The sequence below is a fragment of the Mesoplodon mirus genome, assembly GCF_964341445.2.
Source record: "Mesoplodon mirus genome assembly, chromosome: 3".
Taxonomy (NCBI): Eukaryota; Metazoa; Chordata; class Mammalia; order Artiodactyla; family Ziphiidae; genus Mesoplodon; species Mesoplodon mirus.
This window is the reverse complement of record NC_138978.1, coordinates 48,546,628-48,566,593: the sequence shown is the minus strand read 5'-3', so window position 1 is coordinate 48,566,593 and position 19,966 is coordinate 48,546,628. Positions and strand designations below refer to the sequence as shown.

Genomic DNA, 19,966 nt, shown 5'->3' with positions numbered 1-19,966 from the left:
TGGGCCGGTGAGCCATGGCCGCTGAGCCTGCGCTCCACCACAGCAGTGAGAGGCCCGCGTACTGCCAAAAAATAAAAAATAAAAAGATCCCCAGGGGACTTCCCTGGGGGTACAGTGGTTAAGACTCCTTACTTCCAATGAAGGGGGCGTGGGTTTGATCCCTGGTTGGGGAACTAAGATCCCACATGCCACGCAGCGTGGCCAAAAAAAATCCCCAGGTGATCTACATGCACAATAAAGCTTGAGAAGCCCTGGTCTAAGGTGAGTCATTGGTCTCAGGTTCTTCATCTGATAAATGGAGGTGATAATCCTTACCTGGCAGAACTATTGTGAAGATTCTTGGTGGTTTACTTAATAGACCTAATATTTGAGATTTTAATGAATGGTAACTATTATTTAAGAAGGCCATGTAATAGAGTGGGCTTTACAGCTGGACAGAAATATAAATTCTAGTTCCTATAAGCTCCGGACCTTAAAAACTCACTTAACTTGAGGCTGGGCCAAACTGGAGTAGTAACAAATGACGCTAAGCTGCCTCGTTAGTTCACATGGCCTTCGTCCCAAACCAAAGTGTTACTTCCTGTGGCTCCAGTCTATTTTTCACAAGGAGAACCTAAGGACAGCAAAAACGTTTATTTGAAAAAATTACTATGTATTGAAAATATACATTAGAAATTATTACATACTTCCATAGCATTCCCCTCCCCCACCACAAAAGTAGAAATATCCGCTTGCTATGCTAATGCCATAGGTAAATTCAAACAAAAAGGAAAACATCATCAGCCCCCTTTCCTCGTACATTAGAGTTGGAGGGAAAAAAGGTCAACTTATATCCGCCAATCAATAGGAATTTAACAAGTCCCAGTCTTCCACAGCAAGACACACATATTTCTGCTTTGAAGACTGTGAAGAGTTGCTCTGTTCCTTCTCTGGCTCCTCGAAAGCTCTCTTCTTGCTCTTCTTTGACTCCTGGCTTGAGAGGGCTTCGTGTTTCAACAGTGGTCCATGGCAATCTGGGGCTTTCTCTTTATAGAACTGGAGTTTCTCAGAAGAATTCATGTGGGCGTCTGCCAGGTGACACTTCACTGGGGCTTCTGTTCGAGCCCGCTTCCCATCTGTAAGGGTGACGGAAGGGCAATGAGCTTTCCTATGCCGCTGCTAACGGCTGCCTAAGTCCAGAAAGATGATCCAAGGGAAGTGACAAGAGGCCCAAACAGGGTGAGGTTTGGATTAATTTTATTCCCTTTTGAGTGCCCTGTAAAGTAACTTACAGCAAATGCACCAGCACAGGTTGAAGGTATGTACTCACACGAGTATCACAGATTTGGATTCAAATCTCAGATCTGCCACTTCCTGGATAAATGACCTTGAGCAAGTGACTTGTCTGAGATTCAGTTTTCTCATCTTTAGAGGGATATAAAACTTATTTCATAAGGGTGATGTAAAGATCAAGTAACATAAGGTGCTTAGCACAATGCTTGGCACAATAGTAAAAGCTTGAAAAACGTCAGCTATTATTACTCAAAATCTGGACTTGACTCTGTCTTCTAAAAACAGCCAAGTTTGCGGCACAACTCTAGTAAATGATACAACCTTATCCTGTATTTTTTGGTTTGCCCTGAATTTTTCTTATTTTTCTACCTTTATTTTTCCTTCACTTCGATTTCATCCTTTAACTCCTTACAGAAGAAAGTATGGTAAAATACACATAACATAAATTTAGCATTTGAACCATTTTTAAGTGTATAGTTCTGTGGCATTAAGTACATTCACATTGTTGTGCAAACATCACCACCATCCATCTCCAGAACTTTTTCAGCTTGGCGAAACTAAAACGTGGTATCCGGAAACTAAAACTTGGTATCTATTAAACAGTAACTCCCTATACCACTCCTCACCTCAGTCCCCAGCAACCACCATTCTACTTTGTCTCTATGAACTTGACCACTCTAGGAATCTCATAAGAAGACTCATACAACATTCGTCTTTTTGACTGGCTTATTTCACTTAGCAGATGTCTCTAAATTTCACCCATGTTATAGCTTGTGTTAAAATTTCCTTCCTCCTTAAGGCTGAATAATATTCCATTGTATGTAAATACTACATTTTGTTTATCCATTCATCTGTCAATGGACACTTGGGTTGCTTGTCCCTTTTGGCTACACTTTTAATTCCTTTTTAATGTTCTGTATCCATCTACTTTTGTACCACTGCAAATTTTTTCTGGAACAAGATGGGATGTCAATAAGCACATATGTACATGCATACATACATTTAATAAGTTATTTTCCTGGTGCTAGTACTCAAAGCTAAGTGTAAACTTACACTGTAAGCTGTGTTGACAGAATACAAGTCTCAGTGATCTAATTAAGTCAATACTATCATAATTAATTTTCCCACTGAGTGAAGATGAGCTAAGTGCTTTAAGGGCAAATAACCTAAGGGCAAAACACTCCAAAGGAAAGGGAATTTCTCACAGAAATGCTGAGCTGCTGTTCCAGGCTCCGAGGAACCTCGTGGCTTCACAGCTTCCGAAGTCACACGCTCCCACTGCAGAACAATCTAAAACGTATTTGGAAAGATTTGAATCCAAACAAAATCTCAAGCTTTTAATCTCAAGCTTTCCTTGTTCCCCACCCCTCTCTTTCCATAAACACAAACCCCCATGGTAATCTTACTTCAGATGATGGTGATAAGAAAAAGAACCAAGTCAAGTCTGGATTTTCTGTTTTAAGGCATGAGTTGGTCAGAATACAAACATGCTGGATATACATATTTGCATGACTCAGAAAAAATCTACAAAGCTGACTCCCTATTTTCATCTCTATTCCAATCTAGAAATAAACTGCATATTCTTAAACTAAATACTAAAATTTAAAGCCTTAGTCATAATACTTTTCACACATTCCTAGACTCACTTTCATGCCTTAACTATACCAACTATAACTCACTCTTGTACGTGTGTGAAAGGACCATGTTTCCATATTCTCATGACACTTCATGATCAGTTTCCATTTTTTTAAACTGCTACAAATGTATTTTTATTACAAGCTACTATAAATTCTTTTGAAAATTTGGTTTAGTATAAACTACACACAAATAAAGTAAACAATTATTTCACATATAGCACAAGTAGCAAGAACTTTAAATTCAACACTTCTCATGGTATGCAATGAAATGATCATAAAAGAAAGTCAAGACAAACATTTTCAGGTCACAGAGGCAGCACAACACATAGTTTAAGAATATTGTTCCAGAGTTAGTTCCACCACTTACTAGCCAGGGGACCCTTGGCAAGTGATTTAATTTCTGTCTTTCAATTTCTTCATCTGTAAAATCGGGATTAATAATAGTACATAGCCCACTGGGCGGTTGTGAGGATTAAATGAGATAACATACATGAAGGGTTTAGCAGTGTCTGGAATATAGGAAGCACTCAATAAATCTTAGTTGTCAGCCCCTCTATGATACCTCCCTGAGCATGGAAAATGGGGACAGATCTAAAAGAATGCTAAGATGAACTGAATCTGGTGGCTCAGGGGACAATAAGGAAAACTGTGCTTCTACTAACAGAAATAAGAATGTCAATTAGGAAGAGCTGTTTGGGGATGGGGACGAAGAAGACAAGCCTGGTTCTGGACAAGCTGAATTTGAGGTGCCTGGCAGGGATTTATGGAGAATATTTAGGAACAGGTCTAACGTGTAAGAGAAGGTGATATCATTCCCGCAGGGACAGTAAAGGCTCTGAGAACAGTTCAGATCACCAGGAGAGTGGGTGGAGACAGAAGATAAGAGGAGAAGAGGAAATGAGGAATCAGCAAGAGCTAAAGGGAGAAGCGAGAAAGTTAGGGGATACTGAGCAGGAAGGCCAGAGAGAAAAAGCATAAGGCATGCATGTTTATATCAGAACTGCAGAAAAGCCAAGGAAGGTGAAGAATGAGACCACATACCACCTTCAAGACGACACATGCAGCAGAGCCGTGGGGGCCAGAACTAGCTTACAAGGGATTAAGAACTGAGTAGGCAGTGAGGAGGTGGGAAGATAGGAAAAGAAAACAACCCACAACCTCAATGGGGGATGAAGAACATGTTAGAATAGAAGTAACATGTTTATACACAGAAAGAAAATGGCCAACAGAGAGCGAGATTGAAGATGTAGTGGTGGGGCAGTAGAGGGAAATAATTATTAGTAAAATATCACAGAGTAAGCTGGAGATCTCAGGGAACAGAACTGAAAGGAAAAGAAGCCACTAAAGGGCTTATCACTGGAATAAAGAGGCATACCTGTTCCCTTAGATAGGAGGGAAGTGGGGTATGTTGCAGAATTGTAGAAATTTTGAGACAGAGGGAAGTAAAGGAACTCCTGTTAGATGGCCTCATTTTTCTGTGTCACCTGCTGAGAATGAGGCAGGAGGAGGATGGAGTCAGCCTGAAACAGTTTCAATAAGGATCAACAAAAGATAGATAAAGCACTGCTGCCAAGTCCTAGGGCCCAGCTGAGACTGCATGGTGCTTTCAGTCCAGGCTGTTAGGTATTTTACTTCATCCTTAGCTCTGCAAGAAAGGTCCTGGTTTCTGCATTTTACAGATAAATAAACAGAGACTCAAAGTTGCCTTAAGTCATATCCCTATTGGGTTGCTGGGCCAGGATCCCAAACTCAGGCCTCTGACCCTACAGCCTATGCTCTTTCCACCATGTCACCTGCTACCATAACCAAACTACATCAAGCCCTTGTAAGACCATCCCACACCTGCCCCAAGTCTACTGGATGTATCTAGGATTCTTCCAGCACTATAAACTTTGTCTGGCAATGAACTGTTGTAATTATTTCAGCATGCATTTTCACAAACTTCAAAGTTCTTCTGAAACACTGATTCACCAGCACCCCTTCTTGCTTACTTATAGGGAGGTGATGCTACAATCAGGTGGTTGGATAAGTCCACCACCATGCATTATTGCTTGGAGCCAAGGAGGGATCTAGATCAAAAAGTCTGGTGGGTCCTCTAGGCCTCCACCAATAAACATTGGTTTAAATTATCTGAAGGAGAAAGGCACCAGCCACAGGGAGGCTGGCATCTACTGGTACTCTACTACTTGGTTACCTTCTGACTCTCTACTTAAGTCTGTACTTTACCAACTTAAGGAAGACCATCAAAAAGACAAGAGAGCATCAAAGTTCAGCTAAGAAGCTGAAAATGGAAGGGCTCAGTCTGCTCAAACTAGCATGGTCTGATCTGGAAATATGGCCTCAATACATGTCACCAGTGTTTCTGATAGTACTCGGAGGATATTGGCTTCATTGAGTGGGACTAAGTGAACTTCCTTGAATGGTTCATCCAGGACATCTACCTTTCCAAACAGTCCTAGTTCTTTGTACATAAAATAAAATTTTTAAAACTTCAAAAAGAAAGAAAGAAAATGGGAGAGTTCAGGATAAAAAAAGATGTTTCTTCACTAAGGCTCTAAGAGTTAAGAAATTTGCCCCCCAAAAGAGAAAGAGTTAGATTTGAATTCTTATCAGTGTGACTTATTCTCTTTCCAGTATACACACACTGCTAAGAGAATCTGTCCTTGTGAAGTTGGGTCATACTGCTTTTTTGCATAGCAAGCAAGAATTCTTTTATTTTCTGAGTCATTTATAAGAAGGCGTTTTCTTCTAGGTCCCATATGGATGAAGCACAATCTAGGAACCAGAGCATAAGATTTAAGGACTGGCATCTAACACCTTTTCTTAAGTAACTGGGTTAGTTACGAGGCCATCAGTATCTCAGACTCGACTGAAGATGACAATTCAGCCAAGGAATACCAAGAGGATTAACATTCGTTCAAGTGTTGAATAAGACACTTGGAATTAAAATGAAGCCACATTAACTGTAGGAGAGAAAAATCTGCCTTACCTGGTCAGCCCAGCCCTCTGTCTTGCAGTTACTGTGATCAAATTCCTTCAAAGGCACTTTGGAGTGAACGAGACCTATGTGGGTCTGAAGCTTGTGTTTGACAGCTTTGACGTCCTAGTAAGGGAAAACCAGAACAATAATGCACACACATCTGGTTAACTCTTACTTGCTTTCAGTAGGAAATAAACACCATCACAGATACCAGTCCTTTCTAAATGCCAATTAGCAGAAGCAAAATATCAAATTGTAAGTTTGGAAAAGTAAGAGAAGGGAGTAGAAGTCTTACCTTGAGTCCCGTCCCAGAGATATCTAAGCAGTTTAGTTTTCTAAAAGAAAAGAGGTATCCAATTCCTGCATCTGTGATCTCAGGGTTACCTAAATGTCAAAACATAGATAGTATTCTGTTATAGTTATAAGTATTGCTACAATGCCAACAATAAGCTCAGGAAAAAAGGCTCACAATGATAAAATAGAAAATACTGAGTGAACAAGCTTTTCAGAGTAAACTGAATATAGAAATCTTATCTTTCCTACTGTAATGCGAAGGAGCCACGCTAGATGATCCTTAAGATCCTTCACAGCTTTAACTTTCTAGGAGCTGGGGGTTAGCAGAAAAATGAATGAACCAGATAGTTATTCCAAAGGGTTTAATTTGGAACCATATGAAAACAACATACGTAAACATGTTATTAGAATGGTATATTAGACTTTGTTCACAGCCATTTTACCTCCAAAGTAAAAGATTTATTTTAAAAAGATTTTCAAGGATACTGAGGCACAGAGACTCTTAATGTCTTACTAACCTGCATTTTTTTAAAATCCTTTCTTACATATCACCTTCTCATATCAGAGAGTACTGCATTTAGCACAGAGTCCTAAAGACCATGAGCACAGTGCCTGGCACATTGTAGACACTCAAAAAATATTTGTGAAATGAATAGACTTCCCTGGGAGGAAGGGAGGGCATGCATTATTATCTTCATTTCACACAAGCCAAAACCAAGGCTCAGAGAGGTTAAATAACTTGCACAAGGGCACACAGTAGCAAAGCAAGGAGTGTCCTCTGACCTCAAACCCCTGCTCCTTCTATTTTTTTGACACCATACGATCCTGCCACATATTTAATAAATGCTCAGTTAAATCATAAATGATCTTACCATCTTTCTACTACTGGAGTCAATAACTGGTTCATTCTGTGAAAGTTATCAAAACTGTGAATTTCATCCTGATTTTCACCAAGCAATTATTGATAAAAAATGACCTAGCTGACAGACACTATAGATCAGCAACTCAGAGAAAGTAAAAATGAGCCAAACGTCCTTCATATATGCTGTGAATATGATGAAAGGTTGCCCTGTCTGCAGAGAGTAAGTGGCATGGGTGAATCTGTAAGGGCTTTTACTACCTTACAGAGGTGGCACCATGCCAGGAAAGGTATTTGGCCAGGAGTCAAGAGCCTCTGGCTTTAGGTCCTGCTCTGCCATTAACTTGTTGTGGCACCTAAGAAAGTCACCTCCCCTCAATTTTATCACCTCTCAAACAAAGAGGAAGAACTAACTGATTTCTAAGTCCATTCTTCCAAAGTTAATCATCTATAACTTCTAATAAAACTTACAAGATAAATCTAATAATGTTAGATTTTCAAGGCCTCTTTTCATCACTCGAACCGGTGCCGTCATTTTCCGCACCCCGGCATCAGATAAACAATTATCCTTCAGGTGGAGTTGAGTTACACTAGAAAACAAAGTCCATAAGTAAATTACTTAAAGAGCATTTGAGAAAGTCTAGTCATGAGAACATACTTTCAAAAATTTCATTCAAAAATATATCTTCTAACCTCTTCTATTTCACACATAATGCATTTAACAGAGTTAAAGATATTTTGGTGCTACTTCAGTTGCTAAGTGAGGGTTAACTTACAGATCAAAGTGTCATGTAGTACTAGTCTCAGATGGCAGAGGGCACTAAAGGTATATGGTGGAATGAGGTAAACAGGGACTTCATTAAGGATATAAATACACTTGTTTATCACAAAAGCTGCATTCCTGACAAATGCTGTGTGAAAACCAAAACCACTCTAAATATACTGGGAAAGTCTGCTAAGAACTCCTATGAGAATTCTTTATGCAAAGCACCATTCTTTCATTCTAATTATTTTATAAATCCAATTTTCAGATTGGGTTTATAAGGTACAGACATAACCCAGTCCATTCAGCTAACCTGTAACTGGTGTTATTAATGTGTTCCACTGTCCCACACTCAAGAAATCCGAACCTTTACTAACCTTGTACAAAAATACCTTTGTACAAGATGAACCGGTTTGCAGGGCAGAAATAGAGACACAGATGTAGAGAAAAAACATACGGACACTGAGGGGGGGAAAGTGGTGGGGGTGCAGGTGTGGTGCTGGTGCTGGGATGAATTGGGAGATGGCCATTGACATTATATACGCTAATATGTATAAAATAGATAACTAATAAGAACCTGTTGTATAAAAAATAAAATAGAATTCAAAAAAAAAAAAACCTTTGTACAGGGCAGTAGGTAGGTGTCACTGTCCTAGGCAGGCCCCAAGAAATAGGTTAGACTCAGGTTTGTAGTACTGTTATCCTTCTGGGTGTTTATTAAACCACAGAGGAATCCATCTGGCCTTCTCTCTGCTGGCCATACTGAGCTCAGTCGGACTATTTGTGAATGGTATGAACTGGATGATTTCTTTAAATTATGGTTCTTGAAAAGGATTTATTTGGCTGTCTTTTAATAGTTCACTTTTTAAATAATTTATAGTTCATTAGCAGTTAAAATAGAAAATGATAATGATTGTAGAAATTGTATAACTTCTCATCTCTTGCTAGAATAAACCAGGGCAAAATCATTTTTCAACACAGGTAGTCAAGTACTATATGTTGAAATAAAGTTTATTTAGGTAAAGAACCTAGTGACTTACTTTCCTAAGAGTTGTCCAATCTATACTGCTTGTACCAAGTAAATGGAGATGGAATCGTTTTAGAAAAAATAATTAGCAAATAAACACAGGATTGGGAAGTAATCAACATTCTTCAAGATGATCCCATTGGATCATCCTTAAAAAAAAGAAACAAAACAATTCATCTACAAATGGTGGCAGGTCAATACCTAGACAGGGCCTCATTGGTGAGATGTTCTAGAAGTTCATGCTCATCTCCAAGCTTGCAACAGGATAGATCCAGGCAGGTCAGCTCCCGAAAAGACTTAATCTCCTCAAGTTTTTCTGAAATCACCAGATATCTGTGGGGCATGGAGAGCAATCAACAGCTTTTCTTTTCCTTCTTTTAAAACATCACCGTTTGTGGCTTTGTGACACATCAACATTCCATCAGGACAAGGTACCATGTAATAAGCAGATTTTATTAATTACTATATAGGCACAGGTTGAATTTTTTAAGCTAAAAATCTTTTTACGTGATGGTGGAATAAAAACTTTAAATAAATAAATAAAAACATATGAGCAAAGGCAGGACACGAGAGAAAAAATCTGCTTTGTTAGAAGTCAGACAGGCCTTGGTGTCAGTGCTGGGATTTTATCAGAGAATTTCCAAACTTTAGAACACTCAAAATTTTAATCACTCATTCCTTTAAGGTTGCTTTTTGTCTAATGCTCAGTATCTAGTGCTTTGAAAACTGGAACAGGCCAAGAATTCTGGGTTCTAACCTGCACATCCCCAAGAACATATCAAGATATATTTGACAGTCAGGTTTTATCTTTTCTATTCAAACACAAGTTTGAGTAGCTGCCCACGTCACTGTGCCGCTGTTATCCTGCTAACTTTACTCCAAAAGTATGTGCAGCATGACTATTATAAGAACTCACTCTAGGGCTTCCCTGGTGGTGCAGTGGTTGAGAGTCTGCCTGATGAGGCAGGGGACACGGGTTCGTGCCCCGGACCGGAAAGATCCCACATGCCGCGGAGCAGCTAGGCCCGTGAGCCGTGGCCGCTGAGCCTGCGCGTCCGGAGCCTGTGCCCCGCAACGGAAGAGGCCACAACAGTGAGAGGCCCGCGTACCACAAAAAAAAAAAAAAAAAAAAAAAAAAAAAGAACTCACTCTAAACTAGATGGTTATTAAGGCAAACCTGAGAGCATGAACACTTTAATTACACTGGGGCACCTTGCCAAACTGCTATCGGGAAGTATCAGGAGGCCTCTAGAGAGGAAAAGAAGATCAAAAAGACACTGCACAGCCCAGGCTATGGCCTCCACCCTGCTTTCTAGTTGTCCATCTATTTCATATGATGTCAGTGAGAAAAAATGAAAAGGGATTAGAAGTGATAGGAAACAGGAGAGGAGTCCAAGAGAACAGGGAAATGCTTGTGGGCAAGAGCATGCCTTTCTCATCCACTTTTCTCATGGATGTCTAGAAGTTTCCACAGCGAAATGGTAAGCTAGGATCAGTGGGGTTATACTTAAAAAGTGTTCACATTTCTCTACTGTTGCCAGAATCATAATTACCAAAAACAGCACGGAATAATCCAAGGACAAGAAGGGAGTCAGATCTCTTTTCTTCCTACTTCCAATCAGAATAAGATATACTGAAGCTGATCGCTGGCCTGACTGCTGGGTACAGATGGCCTGGGGCACTGATATCCCCTCTAAGCTGCCTGGTGACTGAGCTCAGCTGGGTACACAAATGAGCCTTATTTACTCAGACATATTTTAATTGCATTGTAAATAAAGCTGCTGTTTTCCATCTTCCAATCACAGAGTTGAAGTCGGTTAATGGGAATTTGGGGAATTACTGGCAATTACAGAAAGGAAAACACACATCCTTTGATCAGTTAACCAAAAGATATTTAGTAATTCTGAAACAAGGGTTATCTGAGAAGAACACAACAACATATAACATGATTAACAAACATTACAAAAATCAAGGCTGAGAAACGAACATGCAAAACCACAGACACTACTACATGCTTATCTAGGACGTAATTGAAGCTCTAGGGTCTCGCTCAAAATTAGTCTTACAACTTGCCCCTTAAAAAGTTCAGAAGAGTGTAATGGAGAAGCAACAGAAACAGCACAGATATTTTAGTGTCAGACCTGAGTTTGGATTCTAGCAATGCCAATTACTTGTATGATTGTAAGAAACTTACTTAACCTCTGTGAGCTTCAATTTCTCCAGCTAGAAAATGGAGCTGATGATCACTTCCTTTAAGGACTATTAAGAAAATCAGAAAAAATGTTCCAAAAGTAAACGGCATCTCATAGGTCCTCATTAAATTAGCTATTATAATTACTTCGGTTACACAGGGTGATATTTTAAGGCAAATACTTGCCTCCCTGTGACCACCGGTGGGATTAAAAATCACAGGGAGGAGACAGTTTTGTAGGTTTGAAACCCAGTTGCAAAGACACTGGCTTCTCTTTTTGGCAGGCAGCTTTGTGACCCAACCCCACAAAGCAAGTGCCTGTACCTACACAATTATCTTATTTTTCAATTATTTTCTCAAGCTCTTTCCCCATGACCTGAACCCTTTCGTGCTGGTAAAACCTTTGCTGCTGCAGCTTCAGCTGAGAATTGCAAATGCAAACCCAAATCTCCTGCCTTCTTCCTATTTTCCTTTGGGGATTCAAAAGAAGGAAAGTTTTCGATCACAACTGAAAAATCTTACTCTTATATCTGAATAAGGCAGCATTGTCTTAGTTACTGTCTTATTTGTAATTGTTGCAATAAAATATGAGCCAAAAGATTGTTAAAAATGTTTCTTATATTTTTCTGATTATAAAAGTAATACACATTCCTTGGAGAAAAATATTAAGAAAATCTGGAAAACTATAAAGAAAATTAAAACCAATTTCAATCTCATTACCTAAATTACATTTCAGTGGGTTTCTCTTTTTTCCCCCCCATATATGCAATACATGTAAAATTTTCTATTTTTTTTACAAACAAAATTGGGATCATACATATAATTTTAATTCTTATTTTTCATTTATTATATAATGAACATTTTACCATACCATTTTAAATGATCTTTGGATATTATCTTAAAAGTTATACACTATTTCATTATATGAATGTACCATAATTTACTTAATTAATTTCCTCTTGTTGGATATTCAGCTTTCAGATTTTCACTATTACAAATAGTACTAAAATGAACACCCTTATGTAAAGTATTTGTTCTCATATCTGATTATTACATTAGAAATTAGAACAGACTGACTCTTAATAAATGGAATTAATGGGTCAAATGATATGAATATTTTTAAAGCTTTTGATACATATTGCCAAGCTTCTTTCCAGAAATGCTACATTAATTTATGTGCTCATCAAATGTGAATGGAAGTGCTATTCTCATCCAATTTGACCACTGGAACAGTGTGCAGACATCACAAATGGATAAAAAGCATCTTCACTATTGTGAGAAATACTTAAGGTATAATGGTACGTGGAGGAAAAAACAGAATACAATTTATAGACAGAGTATATTCCCCAATGTATAAAGATATATATAATGGTATACTATACTGCTATCTTAAAAATCTACACATATTGATGGTCAATGATTTTCAAAATATGTGAAGAAAGCAAAGTGCACAGCAGTGTGAGCACTGTGCTGTCGTTTGTATACAAAGGGGACAGCTATACATGCATGTATATGTACAGAATATCTCTGGAATTATGTAAAAGAAACTGATAACAGTAGTTGCCTCTGGGGAAGGGAAACAGGAGAGAGATGGGAGGGAGGCTTATGTTCCACGTTATACCTTTTTGTGTTTAAATTCTTTTCTGTGTGTTTTTTCAAATTTTTCTTTTTAATTAGTAGATGCCTTGAAAGTCATTTTACACGATGGTGGCATAAAAATTTTAAATAAATCAATAAAAGTATATGAGCAAAGGCAGGTCATAAGAGAAAACATCTGCTTTGTTAGAAAATAGACAGACCTTGGTTCTGGTGTTGGGACCTTTTTGAAAATTTCCAAACTTTAAGACACTTGCAATTTTAATCACTTATTCTTCTGAAGTTGCTTTTTATCTAATGCTCAATATCTAGTGGTCTGAAAACTGGAATAGAGACGGGAACTCTGGTTACTAATCTTCACATCCCCGAGAGCATACCAAGAGATATTTAGCAAATCACATTTTGTCTTTTCTATTTTCTCTTTCTAGAAAAGTTGGTAGAGGAGTATTTACTACCTAATGGAGGAGCTGTGGCAATCAACTCATCCTTGTAAAGTGTTTTCAAAGTAAACCTAAGTGTTGTCTGGGAGGGTAAGGGAAGGGAGAAAGACAATGATTTTTCTCAAAATGGCCTACCACTTCGTGTATGGAAATTCTAAACTCAAGGGCTGTTTGATGGGGAAAGTGCCCAAGCCCACTAAGCCCCAGAGCTTGACAGAGTTCACACACCCAATAAAATACTATCGTAATCAGAACACCCACCTGTTTCGCAAACACAAGGAGCAAAGCACCAGACTTCCATAGGCCTCTGTAAATTTCTGTAAAGCCCTCAGCCCTGCACCTGGCTCTGTGAATTTCTGTCTGGCTTCAGCAGCAGAGAACAGCTTTTCAGCAATCTGCTCAGGAAAGCCAATAAGGGAATCAATGTGATCAACATTGTCAGAGATGAAGCCCAGGACGAGGCTGAAGAGGGATTTGGCAGAGTACCGAAGATTCCCCTCCCGGGTGTATGTGAAGATGAAATGATCAGTCTTCTCTTTCTGTGCAGTATCATCTTCCCTGTTCATGCAAAGCTCCACCGAAAAGCCTTTGGGAAACAGTCTGAAAGGCCTTGGCTTCTGCAGGCTACTCCTGACACCATCCAAGGCCAGATTGACCATGTGCAGTTGCCCATTTTCTCGCACATAGACGGGCCCTGGGTCCAGGTGGTTTTCTGAGTTGAGGTAGTAAGACATTGCCTTGGTTGCAACTGTAAAAGCAAGGCACAAGGAAATCAAATCCAATTAAAATGCCATTTTGTAACGTGTAACTTCATCTTGCTGTGCCCAGAGCTTTATGAGCCTTCCAGGCAGGCCGTGTAGCTGCTCTGGGGAATCAAAGCTTACCAGTTGCCTGTGAACTCTGGCACTGGAGGTTACCTCTATTACCTCGACCTGGAATGCCCTTTCCTATGCTTCCCCTTTTCTTGTCTATCTGGTGAACTCTTATTCATCTTTCAAAAGGCAGCTCAAATCTCATTTCTAAAATTCACTCTAAGGGAGTTATCACAGAAGTGGTCAAAGAGTCACCTACAAGGAAAGTCATGGCAGCACAGCTGATATTAGCAAAACAACCGAAAATAACCTAAATGTTCAACAAGGGTGTCATTATATAAATGATGATACATCCACACCATGGAATGTTATGCAGCCATTAAAATGATAAAATTTTTTATTGATTTGCAAGTTATAAATGGTACACGTGGAATTTACTATTTGTTTTTTTTAAATTAATTTATTTTCATTTATTTATTTTTGGCTGCATTGGGTCTTCGTTGCAACGCGTGGCTTTCTCTAGTTGCAGCAAGCGGGGGCTACTCATCGTTGCGGTGAATGGGCTTTTCATTGCAGTGGCTTCTCTTGTTGCGGAGCATGAGCTCTAGGAGGCGAGCTTCAGTAGTTGTGGCACATGGGCTCAGTAGTTGTGGCTTGCAGGTTCTAGAGTGCAGGCTCAGTAACTGTGGCACACGGACTCAGTTGCTCCAAGGCATGTGGGATCCTTCTGGACCAGGGCTCGAACCCGTGTCCCCTGCATTGGCAGGCAGATTCTTAACCACTGCGCCACCAGGGAAGTCCAACTATTTCTGTTTTTTAAAACATGTTTACACACAGAACAAAGGCTAGAAATGAATAACTCCCTTGCTACCTTGGCACCTTCCACACATTTCTTTATTGCACTTGGCTCACAGTTCTGCTACTGATTTATTTCTGGGCGTGTTCTGCTGATTTGAGCTCCCTGAGAGCAGGGATCATGTTTAATTCATCCACCCTAACAACATAGTGCTCTGGCATGTAATAGTCCCTGAGTAGATATTCATGGAACTAAAGTTTACTCCTTTGCTAAACCTTACACAGACCACAGCAACATGGTTTTTTGGATCCACAAATAAAGACCTCCACCACAAGAGCTAACTAAAAGCTATTAAGGTGTGATGCTTCTAAGGGCTAGAATAGCTTTTAGTTAGCTCTTGTGCCTTAACTTCTTCAGTTAGCTGGCACTTCCGAAGTAAGGCAACATATCAAAAACAGCAGGGTAAAAAAAAAAAAAAAAAAAAAAAACCAGCAGGGTATTTATGCAATCGTATGGGTGACATTTTGTGTCCAAGCGCTAACTGAAATAAACACTTGCTTTCCTGAGGAACCGTGAGGTTTCAAAATATTCGAGAAATTGCCACGTTAAATAAAATGAAAGTATATGATTATCATTGCTACAATTTTTAGGTAAAACTTAATATAATATAGGTCAAAAGCCGCTATCATCTCTAAAAGACTCTGACTGACTTTTAGAGTGAACAAACCCAGCTTCTTCTGCATCAATGCAGGGCTAGGATGCAGCTCTGAAGCCACTTAAAAAGTGTCAACAGGGCTTCCCTGGTGGCGCAGTGGTTGAGAGTCTGCCTGCCGATTCAGGGGACACGGGTTCGTGCCCCGGTCCGGGAGGATCCCACATGCCGCGGAGCGGCTGGGCCCGTGAGCCATGGCCGCTGAGCCTGCGCGTCCGGAGCCTGTGCTCCGCAGCGGGAGAGGCCACAGCAGTGAGAGGCCCGCGTACCGCAAAAAAAAAAAAAAAAAAAAAAAAAAAGTGTCAACAATCAATCAAGTCAGTGATCAAAAATGCTGAGTCTCTGGAGATCAAACACTGATCCTGTTTGTGGGTATCAGTATGATCCATGTTTCTCCTGAGGATAATTATGTGTGTAAAAGCACATCAGAAAAGAGGGCCCTGCCACGCCCAAGAGCCTCACTCTTCCCTGCTCATCTCCTTACGCCCTACTCTCTGGCTAAGCCATACGACCCAGGTAAGGTGGCTGTGCTCTCTTGTCTCACTGGCCCTTGCACATCCTGCTCCCTTTGGCTGGAACATCCTTCTCTGCTTCCCTGACCTAGCTAACTCCTAGTTATCATCAACACTCAGCTCAACCACCATCCCTCTCCTGGGAAAACTTCCTAACCCCTGCACTAGTGCACACATCTCTCTGGTTTTCCCAGAGCGCCAATGTCTCTTTCTACATAGCACTTCGCACTGTGTACTGTCCGTTCACTTGCTAATATTCCCAAAGCTGTGAGCTCTTTGAGTACACGGCACTTAACTTGATTCATCTCTCTTTTCTTTCCCAGGCCCAACGCAGAGCCTAGCTTGAATAAATCCTCAACAGATATTTGCTGAACCAAATGAAGAGGAAGGGTGAGACCTCAAAGGGACAGACTTAGTACTCTGAGCTGCAAGCCCTGCTGATACTGTTGCTAGGAGCCAGCTCCTCTACCAGGCAACAGCTGCAGACTCCTCCCCCACTCGCCAGACCCTTTTGCAGGTGGTAGAAGCAAAGAGGATGATGGGAGTATATTGCTACTGGTACTACCAGGGAGGGGAAAAAAAAATCTAAAAACCAGAAAAAAAAATTGGCTAGCTCTCATAACCCATACTCTCGCCAGTATTCAGTGTCTGCTGCTAAGGAGATACTTCACTTATTCTAAGCTTTTCTTCCAGGGGTAAGCACCTGGCCCCTTCAGTCTCACAGAGTTTAATCTTGATAAGGAGATAAAGCAGATCCCTTTCGGTCTTTATCTCTGGATTTGGACATTCAGAGTCCTACTCTACCTGTAGACCAGAAAGTAGATTATCAGGTATGGCCCCAAACAAGAATGACTTAATTTTAAAAGTAGAAAGACAAATTCCATGGAAGATAACATATTATAAGTCATCAGCACACTATAAACTTCCTGGCAACGAAATAGGGTCTGCCTATCTGTAGTACCCCTAACCATCACCTGCAATAGTGTCTTCCATAAACTTTGGAATAAAATGGACAAATGGATGAATGGATGACCACTTCCGGTGAAAATCAGAAAAACCTGATTCCATCCAGCAGAGGGCACAAGCAGCTTGGGACCAAAGTGAGGACACTTACCCAGGCTGCCCCAAATCCTGGCAGCTTCGGCTTCCATGGATCATTTTCAAAAACGGCAGAGTTCTGGCTATATTTTACTTTTAAATTACTCATCAAATGCTAGTTCTCTTTCTAAACGATGAAAAAAATCAAATATTTCCTGAAGAGTAAACCCACATCATCTGTCCAGAAACCCCAAGGGCTCTCTGTTCTTCAACTATGATACTTGAGGAACTGACCATGGTCAGGAAATCCTGGTGACCTCTGATTTCTACTACTAAATTTGTGCATCTTGCACTCTCACAATAAGGAGCTTCCTGAGAGTTTGTGAAGTACTATAAAATGATCTAAGGATTGAATTAATGTTTAAGCCTTTCAAGGTTAAGAACCATAAAGGTGAGAAAATTCTAAACAAAGCTTCTGTAACTTGACTTTGCTTGTGCCTGTCTATTATAAGGGAGCCCCTCAGGAGACAGGGCTTATTCTATACCATGGCACAAATACTACACGAACGGGAAAATTTAAGTAATTGGTATTGGTATGTGAGAGAATAACAATGTCCAGTGGAGATCTGTATTAGCTATACTTCATATTAGAGCGACAGAGTAACAGGGCATTCTGATAGCCTCCGAGCCTGTCTCCAGAGAGGCAGTTTTGTAACCCATAAAACCTCATAGAAAACTATTACAATAGTGCATGTTCTAGTATTTGGTCACCACAAATGAGCCAAAGTTACCATGAAGCATGTCATTTCATCAAATGAATAAGATGTAACCTTACTACATTAAAAACTCAGTTCTCTTCAGCCTCTCTGAATAAGAGGCAAGATAAAATAAATTGATAACTAAACTTGACAACTTTTTAGATCTTGAAGCCAGTTTGCCAAGCAAGACTCATGACTATCCAGTCAAGTGGACTGGAAGGACAGTCAGGGAAGCAGACAATTAAAATTGTGAGCTGAGTCTATGGTTATCTAATTTGAAAAGAAAGAGAAGAAAACGCCTAACTTTAGTAGGTAAAGTAAGTTAACAATTCCCCGGGAATATTAATCATAGTAAGACTATGATGATAACAATAGTGGGTGTGAGAGCTACCACTGAGCTGCCAAGCACTGTTAGGTCCTATATTAAATGATTCCTGTAATTCTCAACAATCCTATGAAGTCAGGATCGCCATTTAACAGATGAAGGCACTCAGAGACGTAAAGTAACTTACTTAAGAAACAGAACTAGTAAGTGGCAGAGCCAGAACTCAATCTCAAGGTTGTATCACTCCAAAGCTCAAGCTCTTGTCACTGCATGATGCCGTCTCTCAAGAATAAAAATATGACATCAGCCTTAAGGATAAAAAAATGTTAAAAATTAATCTCACCCACCTGTTGGATCCCTCTGGTATTCACTGACTCAAGCTGGGGGGGGAGGGGGTGAGAGAGGGAGGAGATAAAAAAAACAGTGGACAACTGAGAAAAGAGTTGGTGGGAACAGAGCCAGGACAGAGCTACACTGAGGCCTCCCCTCCTTCCTCTGCCAGGGCAGAAATTACCCAAATCCACACACCAGGAAAACACCTGTCAATCCATGGCCGTCATCCCAAGGCTGCAGACACCCTTGGTTTATTTGAAAATGCAGTATTCTGAAGAAAGTTTCTAACATAAAAACCTGAACAGAAACTAGTTCCAAACCACCAATAACCAACTAACAATCTCAAGTTTATTGTTCTGGGTCACCACCATTATCCAGTTTTCAACTCATTTCTGTTGTCCTATAACTTGCACTTTCCTACCTGGCTTCTCACCCATACCTAGCTCCTTACTTCCCTCTTAGAACAGGCCAATCTCTCCTACACCCTGACATTTCACAGCTTTTCTACCTGTCAACTCTAAGCTTCTCACACAAAATCCAATCTCCACACCCAAAATCCTAATCCGCCCCCTTCACCCACGCCCAGCTCCCCTGCCCCCACCTCTCAAGCCTCACGCCCTTCCAATCCTTCCATCCCTTCTGAAATGCGGCTCCCTGACGCCCAGCTGCAAGCCCACCTCCACCTGGCTCTCCTTCCTTCCCCCCACACCATTCCACCCGCGCACTCTCTAACCCCCATGCACTCTTCCTCTGTCCTTCACCATGTACTCTTCCCTTCCTCCCATTCTGAGATTCCCTCTCCCAGGACCCCAAACTCTCCATCTTTTTCCTTGTCTTCTGCCCTCAACCTTCAAAATCTCCTTCCTTCACGGCTCACTATGCCCAACTTCACAAACCACAGCCCCAACTTCTTCTCCATGCCCCCCAAACCCCACCCCTTCTCCTATTCCCATCCTAGATCCTTTCCTCCTTGCACTCCTCTAATCCCACTTTTCCCCCTCCTCAATACTGCAGTTCTCCCTCTCTCTCTAAATTCCCACGCATGTCCCTCCCCAAATCCACCCGAGCTAATCCTGCTCCCTTTTCCCACCCAGGCCCCGAACCCCAAGTCTCACACGCCCCCATACACTACTCCAGCACCCCAACTCCACCCTTAAACCCGTCTCTGACAACCCTAGACCCTCACACCTTTCACCCAACCACACCCCAGCCCCGTCCCTCTCGGTCTTCCCCTCCCCCATTCCACCCCTCCCTCAAACCTCACACCCGCCCCCACTCGCAGCCCCGGGCTCGGTGAGCGGCCCAGCCCGTGGCCGCCACCTACCTGTGCCCCTGCCTGGGGCAGCCAGCGGCAGCTCCTCGCTGACGGCTCCCTCCTCCCGCGGCGCGGCTGAGGGGGGGAAGCGGCTCCGCGCCCCCGGCACAAAGCTAGGGAGGGTGGGACAGAGAGTGTGCAGAAGAAGGGAGGGGGCTGGGGGCGACCTGCGCCTTGGGACCGCGGGGCCGGCGGGGGCGGGGGAAAGACTGGGCAGGGGAGGCGCGCTTGCGCGATACCCGGCATGAGGGGCGGGGTCGCGCTTGGAGGCGGGGCCGGACCCGGGGCTGGCGACCTGAGGGCCTA

The 19,966-nt window shown here is 41.4% G+C and overlaps 1 protein-coding gene across 2 annotated transcripts; it reads right to left on the bottom strand.

Moving 5' to 3' along the window:
• Positions 1–618: 618 nt before the first annotated feature.
• LRRC42 (leucine rich repeat containing 42) lies at positions 619–19,933 on the bottom strand. 2 transcript variants are annotated; one of them, XM_082614592.1, is made up of 9 exons: positions 19,670–19,767; positions 18,360–18,392; positions 13,321–13,807; positions 9,034–9,165; positions 7,514–7,632; positions 6,185–6,273; positions 5,899–6,012; positions 2,478–2,562; positions 619–1,115 (listed from the first exon to the last, which is right to left on the bottom strand). In XM_082614592.1, the coding sequence occupies exons 3-9, from the start codon at positions 13,791–13,793 to the stop codon at positions 841–843; spliced, it is 1,287 nt and encodes a 428-aa protein (XP_082470718.1). In that variant the 5' UTR covers positions 13,794–13,807; positions 18,360–18,392; positions 19,670–19,767; the 3' UTR covers positions 619–840. The 2 variants fall into 2 exon arrangements, with proteins under 2 accessions (XP_082470718.1, XP_082470719.1); XM_082614593.1 differs by lacking the exon at positions 18,360–18,392 and having other exon boundaries at positions 19,670–19,933.
• Positions 19,934–19,966: the final 33 nt, after the last annotated feature.

What these genes read in the sequence shown, in the direction of transcription:
- LRRC42 (XM_082614593.1), bottom strand. Translation starts at nt 13,793, where the DNA reads ATGTCTTACTACCTCAACTCAGAAAACCACCTGGACCCAGGGCCCGTC. An exon ending in TCCTTGTGTTTGCGAAACAG is followed by an intron (nt 9,166 to 13,320) that starts GTGGGTGTTCTG and finishes CATGCCCCACAG; the next exon opens with ATATCTGGTGATTTCAGAAA. An exon ending in TCTCTGGGACGGGACTCAAG is followed by an intron (nt 6,013 to 6,184) that starts GTAAGACTTCTA and finishes TTCCCTTACTAG; the next exon opens with GACGTCAAAGCTGTCAAACA.